Source organism: Myxocyprinus asiaticus, chromosome 13, assembly GCF_019703515.2.
Source record: "Myxocyprinus asiaticus isolate MX2 ecotype Aquarium Trade chromosome 13, UBuf_Myxa_2, whole genome shotgun sequence".
In the NCBI taxonomy this organism is placed as follows: Eukaryota; Metazoa; Chordata; class Actinopteri; order Cypriniformes; family Catostomidae; genus Myxocyprinus; species Myxocyprinus asiaticus.
In genome coordinates, this window is record NC_059356.1 from 40,259,600 (window position 1) to 40,277,392 (window position 17,793).

The following is a 17,793-nucleotide window of genomic DNA, read 5'->3' on the forward strand; positions in this document are numbered from 1 at the left end:
ATACTGTAATACTTATATATTAAGTAGGGATGCAATATTGTCCTATACTGAACCAAAACTGAAAATGTAATGATACAGATAACCAAAATTACAACTTTATAGTAATGACTTATATCCAATATTACAACTTTTTTTTTTTTTTACTTTAAGCTTTCACTCTAAAGCTACAATATTAACATTTGGCTGGTATTTTAATGGATACCTGATAACTATTTTTATGCTATAACCTATAACCGACAAGATGCCCAATATTATTATATATTTATATTATATACTGTAGAAATATATATATATATATACACTATATTGCCAAAAGTATTCGCTCACCCATCCAAATAACTGAATTCAGGTGTTCCAATCACTTCCATGGCCACAGGTGTATAAAATGAAGCACCTAGGCATGCAGACTGCTTCTACAAACATTTGTGAAAGAATGGGCCGCTCTCAGGAGCTCAGTGAATTCCAGCGTGGTACTGTGATAGGATGCCACCTGTGCAACAAGTCCAGTCGTGAAATTTCCTCGCTACTAAATATTCCACAGTCAACTGTCAGTGGTATTATAACAAAGTGGAAGCAATTGGGAATGACAGCAACTCAGCCACGAAGTGGTAGGCCACGTAAAATGACAGAGTATGCTGAGGCGCATAGTGCGCAGAGGTCGCCAACTTTCTGCAGAGTCAATCGCTACAGACCTCCAAAGTTCATGTGGCCTTCAGATTAGCTCAAGAACAGTGCGTAGAGAGCTTCATGGAATGGGTTTCCATGGCCGAGCAGCTGCATCCAAGCCATACATCACCAAGTGCAATACAAAGCGTCGGATGCAGTGGTGTAAAGCACGCTGCCACTGGACTCTAGAGCAGTGGAGACGCGTTCTCTGGAGTGACGAATCACGCTTCTCCATCTGGCAATCTGATGGACGAGTCTGGGTTTGGCGGTAGCCAGGAGAACGGTACTTGTCTGACTGCATTGTGCCAGCTGTGAAGTTTGGTGGCGGGGGGATTATGGTGTGGGGTTGTTTTTCAGGAGCTGGGCTTGGCCCCTTAGTTCCAGTGAAAGGAACTCTGAATGCTTCAGCATACCAAGAGATTTTGGACAATTCCATGCTCCCAACTTTGTGGGAACAGTTTGGGGATGACCCCTTCCTGTTCCAACATGACTGCGGACCAGTGCACAAAGCAAGGTCCATAAAGACATGGATGAGCGAGTTTGGTGTGGAAGAACTTGACTGGCCTGCACAGAGTCCTGACCTCAACCCGATAGAGCACGTTTGGGACGAATTAGAGCGAATACTGCGAGCCAGGCCTTCTCGTCCAACATCAGTGTCTGACCTCACAAATGTGCTTCTGGAAGAATGGTCAAAAAGTCCCATAAACACACTCCTAAACCTTGTGGAAAGCCTTCCCAGAAGAGTTGAAGCTGTTATAGCTGCAAAGGGTGGGCCGACGTCATATTAAACCCTATGGATTAAGAATGGGATGTCACTTAAGTTAATATGCGTCTAAAGGCAGATGAGCGAATACTTTTGGCAATATAGTGTATATATATATATATATATATATATATATACACACACACACACACACACACACACACACACACACACACACACACACACATTATATATTATACTTATATTATAGATAATATACTTAATATTTTATTATTAAGTAGGGATGCAATATTGTGATATATTGAAACAAAATTTACATTTTGGCTGATGCAGATAGCTGATATTACAACTTTTAAGCTATGACCAATATCCAATATTACAACTTGCTACTTTTTGTCTGTTTTTTATTTTTTACTTTAAGCTTTCACACTAAAGCTACATATTGAAATTTGGCTGATATTTTGGCAGATATCTGATAATTATTTTTATGCTATTGCCTATAATCGACAAGATGTTCGAGATTATATCTTTATAGCTTTAAGTTTTCTGGGGGGTTTTTTTGTCTTAAAAACACAGAATTCACCCTAAAGATCCATACTTTAAGTGAAAACAGGAACTAAAACATTTTAATGTATAGTAGAAAACATGGATAATCATTTAGTAGATTTAAAACATAGCATAGAAAGAGTGTATAGTCTACAGTTTGAATAGAAAACAAATGGGTATAATCGCATATACGTATATTCACCTTTCAATATCTGCTTAATTATACTAATGCTGATAATTTAAATAAAATGCTATTATTGACCCATATCGATATGGATACTGATATATTGTGTATTCCTAAAGTTACGTTTTAACCATCCAAAATTATATTAACATATAATATAAATTAAATATACATTATTTAACCATGTGTTAGACATATACACCTGTAAAATATGAAATCAAAAGTAAAATTTACATTGGTTCCATAAAGCATGGACATTGAGTAGTATCTTCATTTCTGTGTCTTCAGCTCCAGATAAAGCATGCTGTGACCCAAGCTGAGATTCAGCAGCTCAAGAGAAAGGTACACCTTTCAAAGATGCCACATTTAATTGTGTTTTTGTATATTTTAAATGTAATTTTGAAAAGATCTTAAAACAACCTTACTTTACCCTTGAAGTGACAAGGTGTCTCTCTCTCCCTGTCTCTCTGTAGCTGGCTCATGCTGAGCAGGATAAGCTGCGCTGGCGGATGGAGAGGGCTCAGTTGGAGCAGACGGTGAGGGAGAATAAAGAGCGGATGGAGAAGTTGGAGGGGTATTGGATGGAGGCTCAGAGCTTGTGCCAAGCAGTGGACGAGCACCTGAAAGAAACGCAGGCGCAGTACCAGGCACTGGAGCGCAAATATAGCAAAGCCAAACGCCTCATCAAAGAGTATCAGCAGAAGTGAGTGAGGGGTTGTGGGAATTGTAGTCTCTTGAGTGGATAATGAATGAGGCTCAATATAAAACTTTTTACTTTAATGAAGAACACTAGACGAAGAGAATGTCATAGGGTTTGTGGTTTTGGATTGAAGTGTTTTGCAGTAGTTCCTTCATGTGAGCCAAGGCAAAAATGTTGGAGAATGTACAATTGTGTTGTGTATGTGTGTTTCAATGCAGAGAGATTGAGTATTTAAAAAAGGAAACTGCCCAGCGCAGATCACAAGAGGAATTCGATGCCTGTCACAAGGTGGAGACAGAAAATCTCCAGGAGAAGGTGTGTGTATGTATCTTTTGTCAGGATATACCATTATGTTTCATTCAACTTTGCATTGAATACATACAGTATATTTATTCAATGTAACAAATACATAATCATTCCCACCAGGATTTCGCTGCACTTTTTCTTGATTATTGCGGCCCAAAATGACTGACATTTGCAGGCAAAAAACATAAATACACTGAAAGTACATTCAAGAGGTAAAATCCGTAATATGGCTAATACGAGTTAAAGACCCTCTTTTTTTGGTTAAAGTTTTTGCCTCAGACAATGCAAGTAAACTTTGTTGAGGTTAAAAGAGTAGACCTACAATAAAACTGTAAACTAAAAACAAATATCTAGGCCTGCCACGATTATAACATCTCCTGAATGTGATCTCTTGATCTAAACAATCTGACGTGATTATTTGCAAAAACCTGAAGAACGCATGAAGTAGTGTGATGTACATGCGTTTCTGCTGTCGCGTGAAAGTTTAGACAAGGATTTGTAATGATTGTAATCGCAAAGTGCTCCATTCCAATTTAATTTAACAATCATGTAAAGGCAAATGTTCTTGGTCATTTCGGGTTCATACACGCTGTTAATGACATGCAGTGCTTACTCTGTTACTGTGGGGATGATAGAATGGCGGCTGTGCAGTTGGATGTCTCAACTGCATAAAGCTTCGAGCATTCATTTGCGACCGGACTATACCACAGATTCATGTTTTATTTTATTTTTTGCAGAAAAATTGCAGGAATTTTTCAAAATTGAATGCTTCCGCAAATACTGCAGAGAGTGGTTGAATTTGCATTAATTCTTGCGATCGCAAGACTGCAAAATCCTGAAGGGACTGCATAATGTTTTTTTTATTTGTCTGTGATGGCAACTCAACTTGAACTGGAATAGTTCACCCAAAACTGAACAATTTCTCATCATTTACTCACCCTTATGCCATCCCAAATATGTATGACTTTCTTTTATCTGCTGAACTCAAATGACGATTTTTGAAATCTTTTGGCCCATACAATGCAAGTGAATGGGTGGCAAAATTTTGAAGCTCCAAAAACCAAATTAGTCAGCATAAAAGTAATTCATAAGACTCCAGTGGTTAAATCAATGTCTTCAGAAGTGATATGATAGGTGTGGGTGAGAAACAGATCATTATTTAATTCCTTTTTTACTATAAATTCTCCTCCCTACTCAGTCAATCTCCACATTAACTTTCACTTTCACAGTCTTCTTATTTTATTTTGATGATTCACATTCTTCATGCATATTGCCCCCTACTGGGCAGGGAGAAGAACTTCTAGCAAAAAAGGACTGAAATATTGATCTGTTTCTCACCCACACTTATATCACTTCTCAAGATATGGATTAAAACACTTGAGTCATATGGATTACTTTTATGAAGCCTTTATGGCCTTTTTGGAGCATCTAAATTTTGGTCACCATTCATTGTGTGAACCTACAGAGCTGAAATATTCTTCTAAAAATCATAATTTGTGTTCTGCAGAAGAAAGAAAGTCATACACATCTGGAATGGCATGAGGGTGAGTAAATGATGAGAGAATACAAATTTTTGGGTGAACAATCCTTTTAACGTTAGCCAAACTTTCGGCATGTTTATACTAGTTACCTAAAAAAAACATCTGGTTGAATGGCGCAGGCATTTAAAAGTAACTCTGTTGCCCCCTTGAGTAGTAAGTTTACCAAAACAGTAGAACGCACATTATGTATCTACAGTTTTCCTGGCCAACCACTGGGGGGTGCCATGATGATTCTAATTGCCGCTGGACTGTTTTCTAATTGTGCTCTCATGAGAAGAAATGTAAAAACTTCTGAAAAGAGCGTTCCATGGGAAACAAAACTTTTAAGTGTTGGTGTTAAAATGAGTTCAGGCTCAACTTGTGCAGTTGTTGGCTGTCAAAACAACTTGAAGTGGTTGAGGGGTGAGGCACTGTCAAAAGACGGTCAGCGCGACTCTGCAAAGTATTGGCACTATGGAGCCACATGTTTTTTGTTTTGTTGGCAATTTTTACAAATTTAATATGCCATACATCACATTATCTGCTAGAAGCATACGACGATGGGACTGGACCCTGAAAACCGGAAAACAGGCTTCCGTTATGAACCTTCACATTAAGGAAAATGTTGATAACCAGCCCACACATTGCAATGCATTGGCCAAAGTGTACTGCTTGCGTACTAGAGCAGAGTAATTTTCCCCCCTAATTTCTATGTGTCTTCCTCAGATTACTGATTTAGAGTCAAAGGTTGGTGCCCTGAAGAATCTGGAGCCTTCGTAAGTCTCCGGCTTCAGAAAAGATGGAGAGAACGAAAGAAACGCCTTCAACCCTGCCCACTCTACCCTCCGACCACATTTTCCCTCCATGGCCTGAAGCTGAACTGATGAACAGGAATCATGATGAGGGGGTGTTACCGGGGACAAAGAGGGAACAAACAAACACTGTACTAGATGCCTGAGGGACATCAACCCAATAGCCCAAGAGGAGGCCCTTTTTATACATCCATTTAGTCATGTTTTCCTTATTTCTGTTTAAGCACCCTCACAAGTATTATGAGCCTCTCTGCAGTCAGTAGGAATGTAGAACAGTAAATGAACACAACTCAAATGCTTGCATCAAAAAACAAAAACCGTGTACTTCCGGTCTTAATCAGTGGAGGATTGGAGTGAGGGGTGTTCTGTATAGCAGTGATTGACAAGAGGACTGTTTGTATATATTCTTGCATATATTTAAATATTGAAAATGCTTAAGCAAAGTGCTGGGGGGAGGAGAGGGGGTAAGGGCTTTACCTTTTTCACATATAGGCAAATAATACAGTGAAAATGGTCCATAAATTTTTTTTTTTTTTTTTGCATGGCAAAAGAGATGTTTTCAGATAATTTATTTTTCCTTTTAAGAACAAAATTGGCAAACAGGGTGAGAAATGTGTAAGCTTGATATTTAGAGTTAGCATTCAGGGGCTTCTAATGTTTGCTTTCTGTAACAAAACAACACGTTTATGAAATGAATAGGGGCTTATGAGTAATGGTTTCTTCAAAGAGAAAACATCACATTTAAACTCTTATTGGGTACAATGCTTATGTGAAACTCAGAACCGTTCAGAGGTACCGTATGCCTCTCACCTCTGGTCTCTGTTACATTACAGTTATGAGACTATACAGTACATTCAGATAAGAATTCTGCACCAATCAGACATATGTGTATTGCTACCCAAACTGTTTCATCAGCCCTCGCTGTTAACCCAGTCTTTTAGTGTGTTTACAGATATATTGGTCTCTGGAGTCTGTGTTAAGTGCATTCAGATTGCACTGCAGAGAGCCCTGGAGAATCCTCATTTTTTATGCCTGTTGGCTGTCCTCCTTTTTTGATTGATTCAGTATTATCATTCCATTAACTGCTATGTGGAATGTCCTTTTTGTTATTAAGTGGTATTAAGAGTCACTTTTGTCTTCAATGTTTTAACCGCAGATGTTTAAATGTGTTTAATTTTATTTTTAAGTCATACTCCTGGGAAAACTGGAATTTTAACACAACAATTGATGGAGAACTTTTGAGGAGGGAATTCACAAAGAATGAATTGCGGCCAGTAAAAGCGCTGTTTACTGGCACGCACACTCTGCGCTGGCAATTCACTGAAGGAATTATGCAGATCAGGCAAACGTGCAATCGCGCCCACAAAATCTGTCCTGAACGCATGATGCAGCATGGTTTGCATGATGCAGCTTTTTGCGCTGAAGTACCACATGCAAAAGTGCTGTAGCTGTTTAGTGAATTCACCCCTGAATCTTTGAGGGTATGCCTCACCTTGTTGTGTCAGGACCTGCTTCTGCAACACAAATTGAAATCCGCAGAACTAGTCTCAACTCGGATTGATAACTCAACCAAGTTAAGAGATATTGGGCATCATTCATAATACACAAGCAGAATGAATTTCTGTGTAAATTGTCTGTAAAACCAAATTGTCGCACCAAAAAAACTGGCAACAAATTTTAATTAGGGATGTCCTGATACCATTTTTTTGAGAACGAGTTTGATTACTGATACTTCCTTTTCGGTTCTCCCGATACCAATAGCTGTTTATTTATACATATATATATATATATATATATATATATATATATATATATATATATATATATATATATATATACATATATATATATATATATATATACATATATATATATATATATATATATGTATGTATATTCTGAATTCCATATCAACAGTTTAAATTATATCATTAAAATCGTGTCTAAATAAATACATTAATTAAAACTTTTTAATCAAATGAAAATAGAGCAATTAGTTTTCAATATAATGTTGTATTAATTTTCTCAAATGTAGTGCTTTTATACAGAACATCACGGCACAATCCAAAATACCACAGTGGAGTTATTTTTGTCACATAAAATAACAGAGCATCACAGACATGGCATAACAACAGGGAGTGCAGGGTGGACAGGACCCGAGGTGAGAGGGGGTTTGCGGTTTAATAATCACACTAGAGCATAATGTGATTTTAATTTGTGCGATGAATGACATTCGTATGTCGGATGGTTTAGTTTTTTGGTATCGGAGCATTTTTACAAGCCCGAGTACAAGGACCAGATTCCGATACAGTATCAGTATCGTGACATCCTTTTATAGCATTAAACTTTCTTTTGTCACATTCTGCAACAATCACAGGAAAATGGTTTACAATTTACACAAATTCAATGTCTCGTTTAATGAATGAGGCTCACTGATTTGAGTACAGATAAACATTCCCAAATTATTGACTATTTACCTGAGCAGTGTTGAGAATTCATTCTTGAGAGAGAATTTATTTAATTTGATCTGATAACTGTTTTGTTCTCCTCTGTGTTGGTCCTCTTGTGTAAATCAAAGAAGTCCTTCCATTTTGTTTCAAAAGCTTCAAGTATATGTTTTTTATACAAGAAACTCTGAACCATTGTGAAGTATTGAAACCCCTTGTGATTATCAGGGTTTCTTACCCTTTCTTTCCCCAAAGTGTTTTATTGTTGTCATAGACATCAGCTGCTCTCAAAATTTTACATTTCTACAGATTTCTTTTAATAGTACAAGTCATCACGTATTTTCCATGTTTTGAAAGTGTTGAATGCTGATATCTGCATCCCAGCAACAGGACAATGTTTTAATGATAGAAAGTACAACACAGATGATAAGAATCTTAATTATGGTATTCTGAGGGCAGTTCTGGCATCTTTTGAATGTTGATCATCCTAATCTGTAATTAGCCTGAGTATGTTTATGTCCAGTTTTGTCTTCAAAGTTACCTTAAAGATTTTTTCAAGCAAGAGAGTACAAGCTCTGACTGGAAACTTTTTCTTCTTCTTTTTCCACTAACCATGGGACTATCATCTGCATTTAGAAGATGATTACTGCTCTGAAAGCCATTTTAAAGCCATCAACCAAGTGCAGACCATTTTCCTGAGAAATACCTCCATTTTAAGGATATTGGATCATTCCACAATGGTTGATGCCATGGTAAATCTAAAAACACAGACCCATTTTGAGGGCTTTTTTCATTCTGGTCAGTTGCACAACCTCAAGGAAACCATCATCTTTAAAGAACAGCACCATCATATTTGCTGTGTACATCAGTGTTTTAACACGCTGGCTAGTACACAACAACCTTGTGTGTGGATCTCTGGATAATGGCAAAGTTATATATGAAAACATTAAATTTTTTATCCCTGTGCGTTATACTGTAGAAACAAGCGTGTTATGGTGGAAACATAAAGATAGAACACTTTGAATCTTGTCAGTGCTTAAAATTAAATTTCACACGTTTAGCATAGCTTAGCTTATCTGCTGCCTTTAATGAAATGAATTTGCTTCCATGTACAGGAAAGGACTTGGTGTTGCTCTCCTCACTTTTTGGTGTAATAGTTGCTTCCTCTTTATATTTGGTGTCTAATAAAGTGAACACAGAATAACCTTCGTTTGAAGTTATTACATTGTGCTGGCGTTGAACAAGCATTTACAACTCAATAACATGTAATTGAGTAATTACGGTGCATTTAAAGAATTATGAGCACATTTGTTTGACACCTAACGTAAAGCTGAAATGCCACTTATTTTATGTTGTTTTACACTCGACTCCATTTCCTCTGTATTGATTTTACTTTCTTCTTCTTTTACCCCTGCCATGTAAATTGCTACCACATGAACCTGAGGAAGGTGTTCTTCATTTGAAGCATCATCATCATCTTGCATAATTACTGTCATTAAAAATAAATGCAGAAATGTGCTGATAAACTGTCTTGAATTTGTCAGATCTTTGTGAGCATTATTTACACTGGCCCTCTGTAGAGCAGGAATTTCTTATATTTTTTTACTTGAAAAGTGTAGGCCTAATATTTAATGAAGCTTTGAAGCGGCCTCTTTGGCTTCAAGTCACACAATTCAGTCACAGTTTGGATTATGACACATCATAATCACTTTCCACCACTGTAATCTTTTCAACGTGTAATTTAATTTGATATACAGTACACTGTAATAGATACTTACACCGATCAGCCACAACGTTAAAACCACCTTCCTAATATCATGTATGTCCCCCTCGTGCCACCAAATCAGCCCTGACCCAAGGGTGTAGATTTGGCTTGAATATTGGGGGGGTTGCAGTGTCAATCATCTACATGTTTCCATTGACCATGGTATAAATATTGGGGGGGTTGTAGTTGCTTGTTTTGATTATTGGGGGGTTACCTCTTACCCCCCACCATCCCCCCTGGAAACTACGCCCCTGCTCTGACCTGTTGAGGCATGGACTCCACAAGACCTCTGAAGGTGTCCTGTGTTATCTGGCACCAAGACGTTAGCAGCAGATCCTTTAAGTCCTGTAAGTTGCGAGGTGGGGCCTCCATGGATTGGACTTGTTGGTCCAGCACATCCCATAGATGCTCAATCGGATTGAGATCTGGGGAATTTGGAGGCCAAGTCAACACCTTGTTCCTCAAACCATTCATGAACAATTTTTGCAGTATCCTGCTGAAAGAGGCCACTGCCATCAGGGAATACCGTTGCCATGAAGGGGTTGTACGTGGTCTGCAACAATCTTTAGGTAGGTGGTATGGGTCAAAGTAACATCCACATGGACACAAGGTTTCCCAGCAAAGCATTGCCCAGAGCATCACATTGCCACTGCTGGCCTGCCTTCTTCCCATAGTGCATCCTGCTGCCATCTCTTCCCCAGGTAAACGATGCACACGCACCCGGCCGTCCACATGATCTAAAAGAAAACATGATTCATCAGACAAGTCCACCTTTTTCCATTGCTCCATGGTCCAGTTCTGATGCTCACGTGCCCATTGTAGGCGCTTTCAGTGGTGGACGGGTAAGCATGGGCACTCTGACCGGTCTATGGCTATGTAGTCCCATACGCAGCAAGCTGCGATGCACTGTGTGTTATGACACCTTTCTATCATGGCCAGCATTACGTTTTTCAGCAATTTGTGCTGAGTAGCTCTTCTGTGGGACCATACCAGACAGGCTAGCTTTCGCTCCCCACGTGCATCAATGAGCCTTGGGCGCCCATGACCCTGTCGCCGATTCACCGGTTGTCCTTCCTTGGACCACTATTGGTAGGTACCAAGGACGTCGCTAGGCGTCAATAAAAATATCAGTCAATATATTTTCTCTGATTATTTTTTTTTTTCTTCGTCAACCGTTCCATCGCATCTTAAACTTGTTACTGGGTGGGTACGAGGACCTGGGGGAGGCTGCTACTGCAGAGGCTGCTGCACGGGCTAGTCAGTGTTGCCAATTTAGCGATTTTGTCGCTAGATTTAGCAACTTTTCAGACCCCTTTAGCGACTTTTTCCTAAAAAGCACCTAGCGACAAATCTAGCGACTTTTTGGACAAATCTTAGCTACTTTCCTCAGAAGAGTCACCAGTACTGCTGCGCGAGCACGAGGTCTTGCTTTCCCGCCGCAGGCATACCTCTCTCTGCATCTACTCTATTCAGTGAGTGGTAGACAGAGGAGCAGCACGTTCAGTTGACCGCACAGCAGCTGACACAGACGTGAATGAGCTGCGCATGTGCAAACAGAGTTGCCAAGGACCAATCACTAACTTGTATTTTTTGCTCCTCCTTTGTTTTAATTTAAACAATTTAATTTGACCATTATTTTGAGAGGCAGTGAGCACCGTTTGGGATTATTTTTCTTGCTTATCACTCACTGTTACCCAGATGGAGGCTGAGTGATCATTTTACATGTAAATATAGTTGAAATCACAGCACAGCCATTGTCTTTAACTTATGTTATAAAATCATAATGTAAACAGTGCAGAGCAGCAGCTTGGAAATTGCTTGGAAGTGACTACTGGTTAACATGTAGTCTTAATGGGCGGCGTTTCAGTCACTATTTCATACTCGTTCCGTTGTCTGACAACAGAAACAGAACAAATATGTACATGAGAACAGCTTTATTGGGAATTCAGTTGTATTAAAATACAGTAGTGAGCACAAAGAGTAGGGGAGAAGCAAACAGATGTAAAGGGCTGACACAAGCCAGAATGCAAATACGATGCGATGACGTCATGAATACGCTAATTAACGCAATGCGTCATTTAGCGACTTCTGAGCAGGTTTTAGCTACTTTTCATTGAAAGTAGTTGGCAACACTGGCGCTAGTGACTGTCCATTGCACGCTGAACCAGGACAGAAAAAGTGCGTATTTTTTTCGCCTTCTGTATGTTAACAAATTAATGTATTTACATCGGAAGCAGAAGCAGCGCATGCGCTGCACTGCAGTGGGAGTTTCGACGTCGAGTCTATTTTTGCAGCGCAGCTCATGCTGAGTTAAAGTGACCCTGCACTATAGATGGACATCATAAAGAGGAGCTCATACGAAAAATGAGATGTTGCACAGAATAAGCATATATTTGTAGTCTAGTGCGTTTTTTATTGTAATTACAACTCACAGGAAAACCTAATAATAATAATAATAATAATAATAATTAAAAAAAATCACACAAAAACAAAATGAAATAATTATATATATATATATATATGCAGACATATGGTTTTATCATTTAAAACTACAAGTAGTAGGCTTAAACAAATAAAATAAAACTGCCCTTTTATATACCATTTTAACAAGGGTTAACAGCAATACCCATATACAGCTGAGTATGGTCAAATGTATACAAATGCACGTGACAGCACGTGTAGCCGGTAAATTCAGAACTTACCTCAGTCTTGTATTGAAAGGCACTTGTATTAAAGAAAGTGGTCCATTTCCCTCAACTTCTAATAAGGATTAAAGGAAAAAACGTGGGATGCTGGACCTGGCTGTTGGTGAAGATGGTGAGTTAACATATTTGAAGTGCGTCCTTTTTGTGAGAAAAATATTCAGCACTTAATCGTTTTAGCTGTGTTTGACCAAAGAGATATTGCTATTTAATGCTGTAAAAAATTACTTTTTTCGTACTATATTTTCAGCTATAAACAAGCCGAATGGTCAAACTGTCCTCTTGTGCAAAACAACATCCAGGCTCATCGTCCTCCCCCTCCACCAAATAATGATGCTTATTGTGTTAGCTGTCACTACATTAAATAAATCTGCAAGACTGCATTAGATTACACTAGCATCATGTAAATAAGATCTCATGACTATCAGTCTTGTAACACTTATCAATAGCTCACTGATTCTTGAGATATGGGACAAAACATGTCTTACAAAAGTCATCTTTATTTTAAAAATCAAGAAATTCATAACAATAAAAATACTGGAAAAATTACATCTAAAGGAAATGTGTATTCTCAGGGCATTTTTTACTTAGATTTTAAAATAATTTCATTAGAATTTTTTAAAATGCATGCTCTATACTTGGAAGCACATGTAACTTAACCTGTCCTCAGCAAGAGGTCACAAAGTTAAACTGCTAAACAAAGTGTTTAAAATGCAACAAATTCATAAATATAAATATCAAATGAAAGGTAGGGATCTGTAAGATATCAAACAATACATTAAGAAAACTTTAAATGATATTTTCCATTAAAAACTGCCTATCAAAGTTGTGTCCTCACTTTGCGTCAACTCCATCAGATTTTTTTAAAATCCTGAATAAATCAGAAAATGTCCTGATCAGCTTTAACTCCGAGTACCCCTTTCCCACTTCCTGCTCATGGTGGATGCAACAGTAGGACACGTGGTCTGGTACGTTTGATATTTTTCATCTTTTAAACAAAACAATATATAAGTCTCTGCGGTCACAGCTTCAACTTGTCAACTCCGTCATTGTCATTATTATAATTTCTGTTAAGATTGTGGGATTAATTTTGGCATTTTAGTTTAGTTTAGTCTTCGAATGATTGGCTAGAGGAGGAGCTGTCGATCAAGAACTAGTGGACCAATAGGGATGCAAAACGGCCCCTTGATTTACATGAAACTCTACTTACAAGTTTTGGAAAACCAAGCACAGAACTTGGAAACAAAAGCAAAGAAAGATACAGTGTAAGCATACAAATAAATATGAAAATGTGAGCAAAGTTGTCAGAGAGCACAAAAAACAGTAATATAACCAAGGAAAGCATGGTTTTGTTTGCAATTCTGATGACTTTGCTTTAATTTTTCTTTTTCTTTTTTCCGCTTGCAACTTGATTTACACCTTTACAAATCTTACTCTGTGCATGCAAATCATTTAGGCACAATTTTACCTTCATAGTATAGAGTGCAGCAGTTTTTGCAGCAGAAACGCTGCTGGTGTAAAAGCACATGCGTTGTTTGCTGTGAAATTGACGTGATGCCCTGCTTCAGTTCGGCCCACATGCTGCTTCGCCGTGCGATGTAAAGCAGGCGTTAGGCCTACTTGTAGCTAACATTTTGGTTAACGTTAGCTACTTCTGTGGCTTGAGACTGCAAGCTAACAGTAAACGGACAGGAAAAGGCTCTGACAGGACGGATTCATGCAGATAGGCTACGATGTGAATTTGTGGTAAGTTAGAACAGAGATAGAGAGTATTCACTACTATAGACTTTGGTCATAATCAAAGCTTTGTTAACCAATACGTTTTTATGTGAGGCTGCCTGTAAGTTACAGTGTAACAGACGTTGCAAGCACATAATTCGACATAAGTTATATGGTGATGATATCTAATTAACGTTGTATTTAATGTAGTTTTGCTATCTGTGCCAGGCTATAAATGAGACAGATGATGTAACATCATGCACATACCTTTTCATACTCAATTGCTTTCATTCAGTTGGCCATTGCAAAACAGTTATCAGTAGGTCATGTGTGGAAAAGGTGGCATAGTGTTGATCACAATGTCATTGTATTATCCTAATTTTCTCAACTGTAGGCTAGCTAACGACTAACGTTATTTGGATATATGGAAATTCTTCAAGAGAGGCCATGCCAGCAGCTCTGCCGAAGGCCAATCCTGTGAGAAATGAAGATTTTACCAGTTCAAACAAACAAATTAAAACTTAAACAGATTAATCACCTATTAAGAGTCATTGTAAATATGAGTTTAATAACAATACATGTCAAAATATAGCAGACAAGAATGAGGGAAAGATGCTGGAGGCTGACAGGGCTGAGGGAGCATGTCTGATGAAGGTTAGTGATAAAAGCGAGTAGATGTTTAAGCTTTCAGTTAAATTTGTACAGCATATGACAGCATATGTCTTTTGTTATGCATAAATAAATGATGTTCGTGATATCTTAAAGGGTCATGCAGAAAGAAAGGTTGTAATATTTGTTTGGGATCTTTATCAGATTTTATTCCTAATTATTTTCTTTTTTCTTTTATTTAAATTATTTGAATTTAGTTTTGCCCCATTGTGGATGATACTGTTATTGGGTTCATTTTGAGCAACAGTTAACAAAAGGGTGAAACTTAAATAAAGATTTTTTTCTAGTGGTATAATATTACCTGCTGCTGTCTTCTCTCATCTCTCTCTCTCTCTCTCTCTCTCTCTCTCTCTCTCTCTCTCTCTCTCTCTCTCTCTCTCTCTCAATAAAATCTAAAACGTATATTGGCTACATAGTACAGCCATATTTGTGCCTTTTGTTGGTGTTGGATGGATGGGGACAGAGTGGACTTTCATTTCTTTATTTGGATAGAATGAGATAGGTATACTTTTAGCCAACCTTGACCAAAACTAACCTTATTTTGATAGATTTTACACTCATTGTTACTCTAAAACTGCATGATGAAAAGACGTTTTGGGGGCTTTAAAAAAAATCCTGGGAGAGTATGCCCAGACCCCCCTAAAAGAGGCTTAGCCACCCTATCCATGAATCTCTAGTGATGTCCCTGGTAGGTACTAACCACTGCATACTGGGATCACCCCACAAGACCTGCCGTTTTGGAGATGATCTGACCCAGTCATCTAGCCATCACAATTTGACCCTTGTCAAACTCGCCCAGATCCTTACGCTTGCCCATTCTTCCTGCTTCCAACACATGAAATTCAAGAACTGACACTTGCTGCCTAATATATCCCACCTCTTGACAGGTGCGATTGTAACGAGATAATAAATGTTATTCATATACCTGTCAGTGGTTTTAATGTTGTGGCTGACCAGTGTATTCATTCCGTGTAAATGTCACGTAATTGATTTGACTGACAGGAATGGCTAGAATTTCAAAGGTAAGACACTTTAGGACAAATACCAATGACTTTTAAAAAGTTATGAAAACACTATGAGTAACATAAAATTAAGGTGGAGGTTACCTACAGTCAAGTTGAAAAAAGAAAAAGAAACTGAAGAGTGATAGAACCAAAACGAAAATATGAATATTCTCTCATTTTCTCACCCTCATGCCATCCCAGATGTTTATGACTTTCATTCTTCTGCAGACCACAAACGAAGATTTTCAGAAGAATATCTCAGCTTTGTAGGTCCATACAATGCAAGTGAATGGTGACCAAAACTTTGAAGCTCCAAAAAGCACAAAGTCAGCATAAAAGTAATCCATAAGACTCCAGTTGTTTAACCCATGTCTTCTGAAACAATCAAGAAGGTTTTGGGTTAGAAAAGACCAAAATGGTACTCTCTTTTCACTGTAAATCTTGCCATTGCAGACTCTATGCACGATCATGATTTCAAGCTTGATTACATTTCCTAGTGCTTGATGCATGTGCAGACAGAGAGAGCCCTTCTATCAAGGGGAGCCTTCAAGCTTAGTCTAAAATAGCATAAAGCTGGCTCTACACTAGCAGACTCAGAACAACTCGAATTGGGTGGGGGTGTCAAACTTAATGACTGTTTTCATTAATCTTACCCCATTAGTCAGTGAGCCTGTCACATTTACCGATTAAAAATGGAGGGACGGTGTCACACTTAACGACTGCCTTTGACTTTGTTCTGTGCCTTATCACTGCAGCAGTATAAATATTAATTACAACCTGGCTACTCATAATTGTGATTGTATATTTAAATGGTCCCTTACCATGTACATTGAGTTCGGGAGCGAGCCAGCGATCTCCGACCACTTTTTTTCTTTTAATGGTCTGTTATATGACGACATGAGATATGTCATACAAAAATACGTGCCGACTCCAAAGAGCAATAAACTTCTCTTCCAAATGCACCGTTAACGAGCGCTTTCCAGACGCCATGCTTTTTCTGCTGGGACTATACTAGCTGATTTTTCCATTGATTTTCAGGTGTTAGCTTCATTAACATAATCACTGGCCAGGCAGAGGGAGACAGAGTGCATATTAGCACCTCTCAGCGGGAGGCGTTAATCACTTGACTGTCTGGACGCCCAGTTGAGTTAATTCCTTGAAACACTGAAAATACACATCCGGCTTGCTTGAAATAATCATTGGCTGTGGGTGGGGTGGGAACACACCACAAAGGCAGTGACCAATGAGTGCAGTTTATGTATAAAGTGTTTGTTTTTTTGCCAGAGGATGGAAGCGATTTTTTTTTTTTATGTGACAGGCTCACTGAATAGGAAGGCAAAATTAGCAAAAACAGTCATTAAGTGTGACACCCCCCCACCCAATTCGAGTTGTCCTGAGTCTGCTATTGTAGAGCCAGCTTAAGAAAACAGCTCATCACTTAATGAATTGACCACCTGTCCGCTAATTTTCAACATGTTTTACAATAAACAATCCTTTTGGAATGAACTACGTGTGGAGAATACTATGATAAATTGCTGCTTTATAAGAGAAGTCACAGACGATTTTGCGTCAGGTAGGTGTCAGTTTGCAGCTCTCTCCATTCATTTGTGTGGTATCTGCAAACGTGAATTACAACTCGCAAGTTGACCGTTATGCTTTCTCCTATGATAGAGCTGCAGAGGTTGCTATCTCAGTAATTAAAAGAATCTCTGGTGCAGAGTGCTTGATGGTGCTAGGAAGTGTAATCAAGCTTGGAATCATGATCGCCAAGGAAACTGCAGATGTCAAGATTTACAGTGAAAAGTTGTCACCCAAAATCGATTAGATCGCTTCAGAAGACTGATTAAATCGTATGGATTACCTTTATGCAGCCTTTATGTGCTTTTTGGAGCTTCAAAGATTTGCTCACCATTCACTTGCATTTTATGGACCTACAGAGCGGAGATATTCTTCTAAAAATCTTCATTTGTGTTCTGCAGAAGAAAAAAAAGTCATACACATCTGGGATGGCATGATAAAGATGAGAGAA

General features: G+C 38.4%; 1 protein-coding gene across 2 annotated transcripts in view; it reads left to right on the forward strand.

Annotated features, from left to right (window-relative positions):
- Window positions 1-9,436, forward strand: part of LOC127450874 (neurabin-2-like) — an 82,471-nt gene extending 73,035 nt beyond the window's left edge. For both annotated transcript variants that reach the window (XM_051715315.1, XM_051715316.1), the window contains exons 8-11: window positions 2,409-2,462; window positions 2,594-2,823; window positions 3,039-3,135; window positions 5,373-9,436. In XM_051715315.1, coding sequence (XP_051571275.1) covers window positions 2,409-2,462; window positions 2,594-2,823; window positions 3,039-3,135; window positions 5,373-5,426 — 435 coding nt within the window. In that variant the 3' untranslated portion in view covers window positions 5,427-9,436. The remainder of the gene's footprint in view (window positions 1-2,408; window positions 2,463-2,593; window positions 2,824-3,038; window positions 3,136-5,372) is intronic.
- The last annotated feature ends 8,357 nt before the right edge of the window (window positions 9,437-17,793 follow it).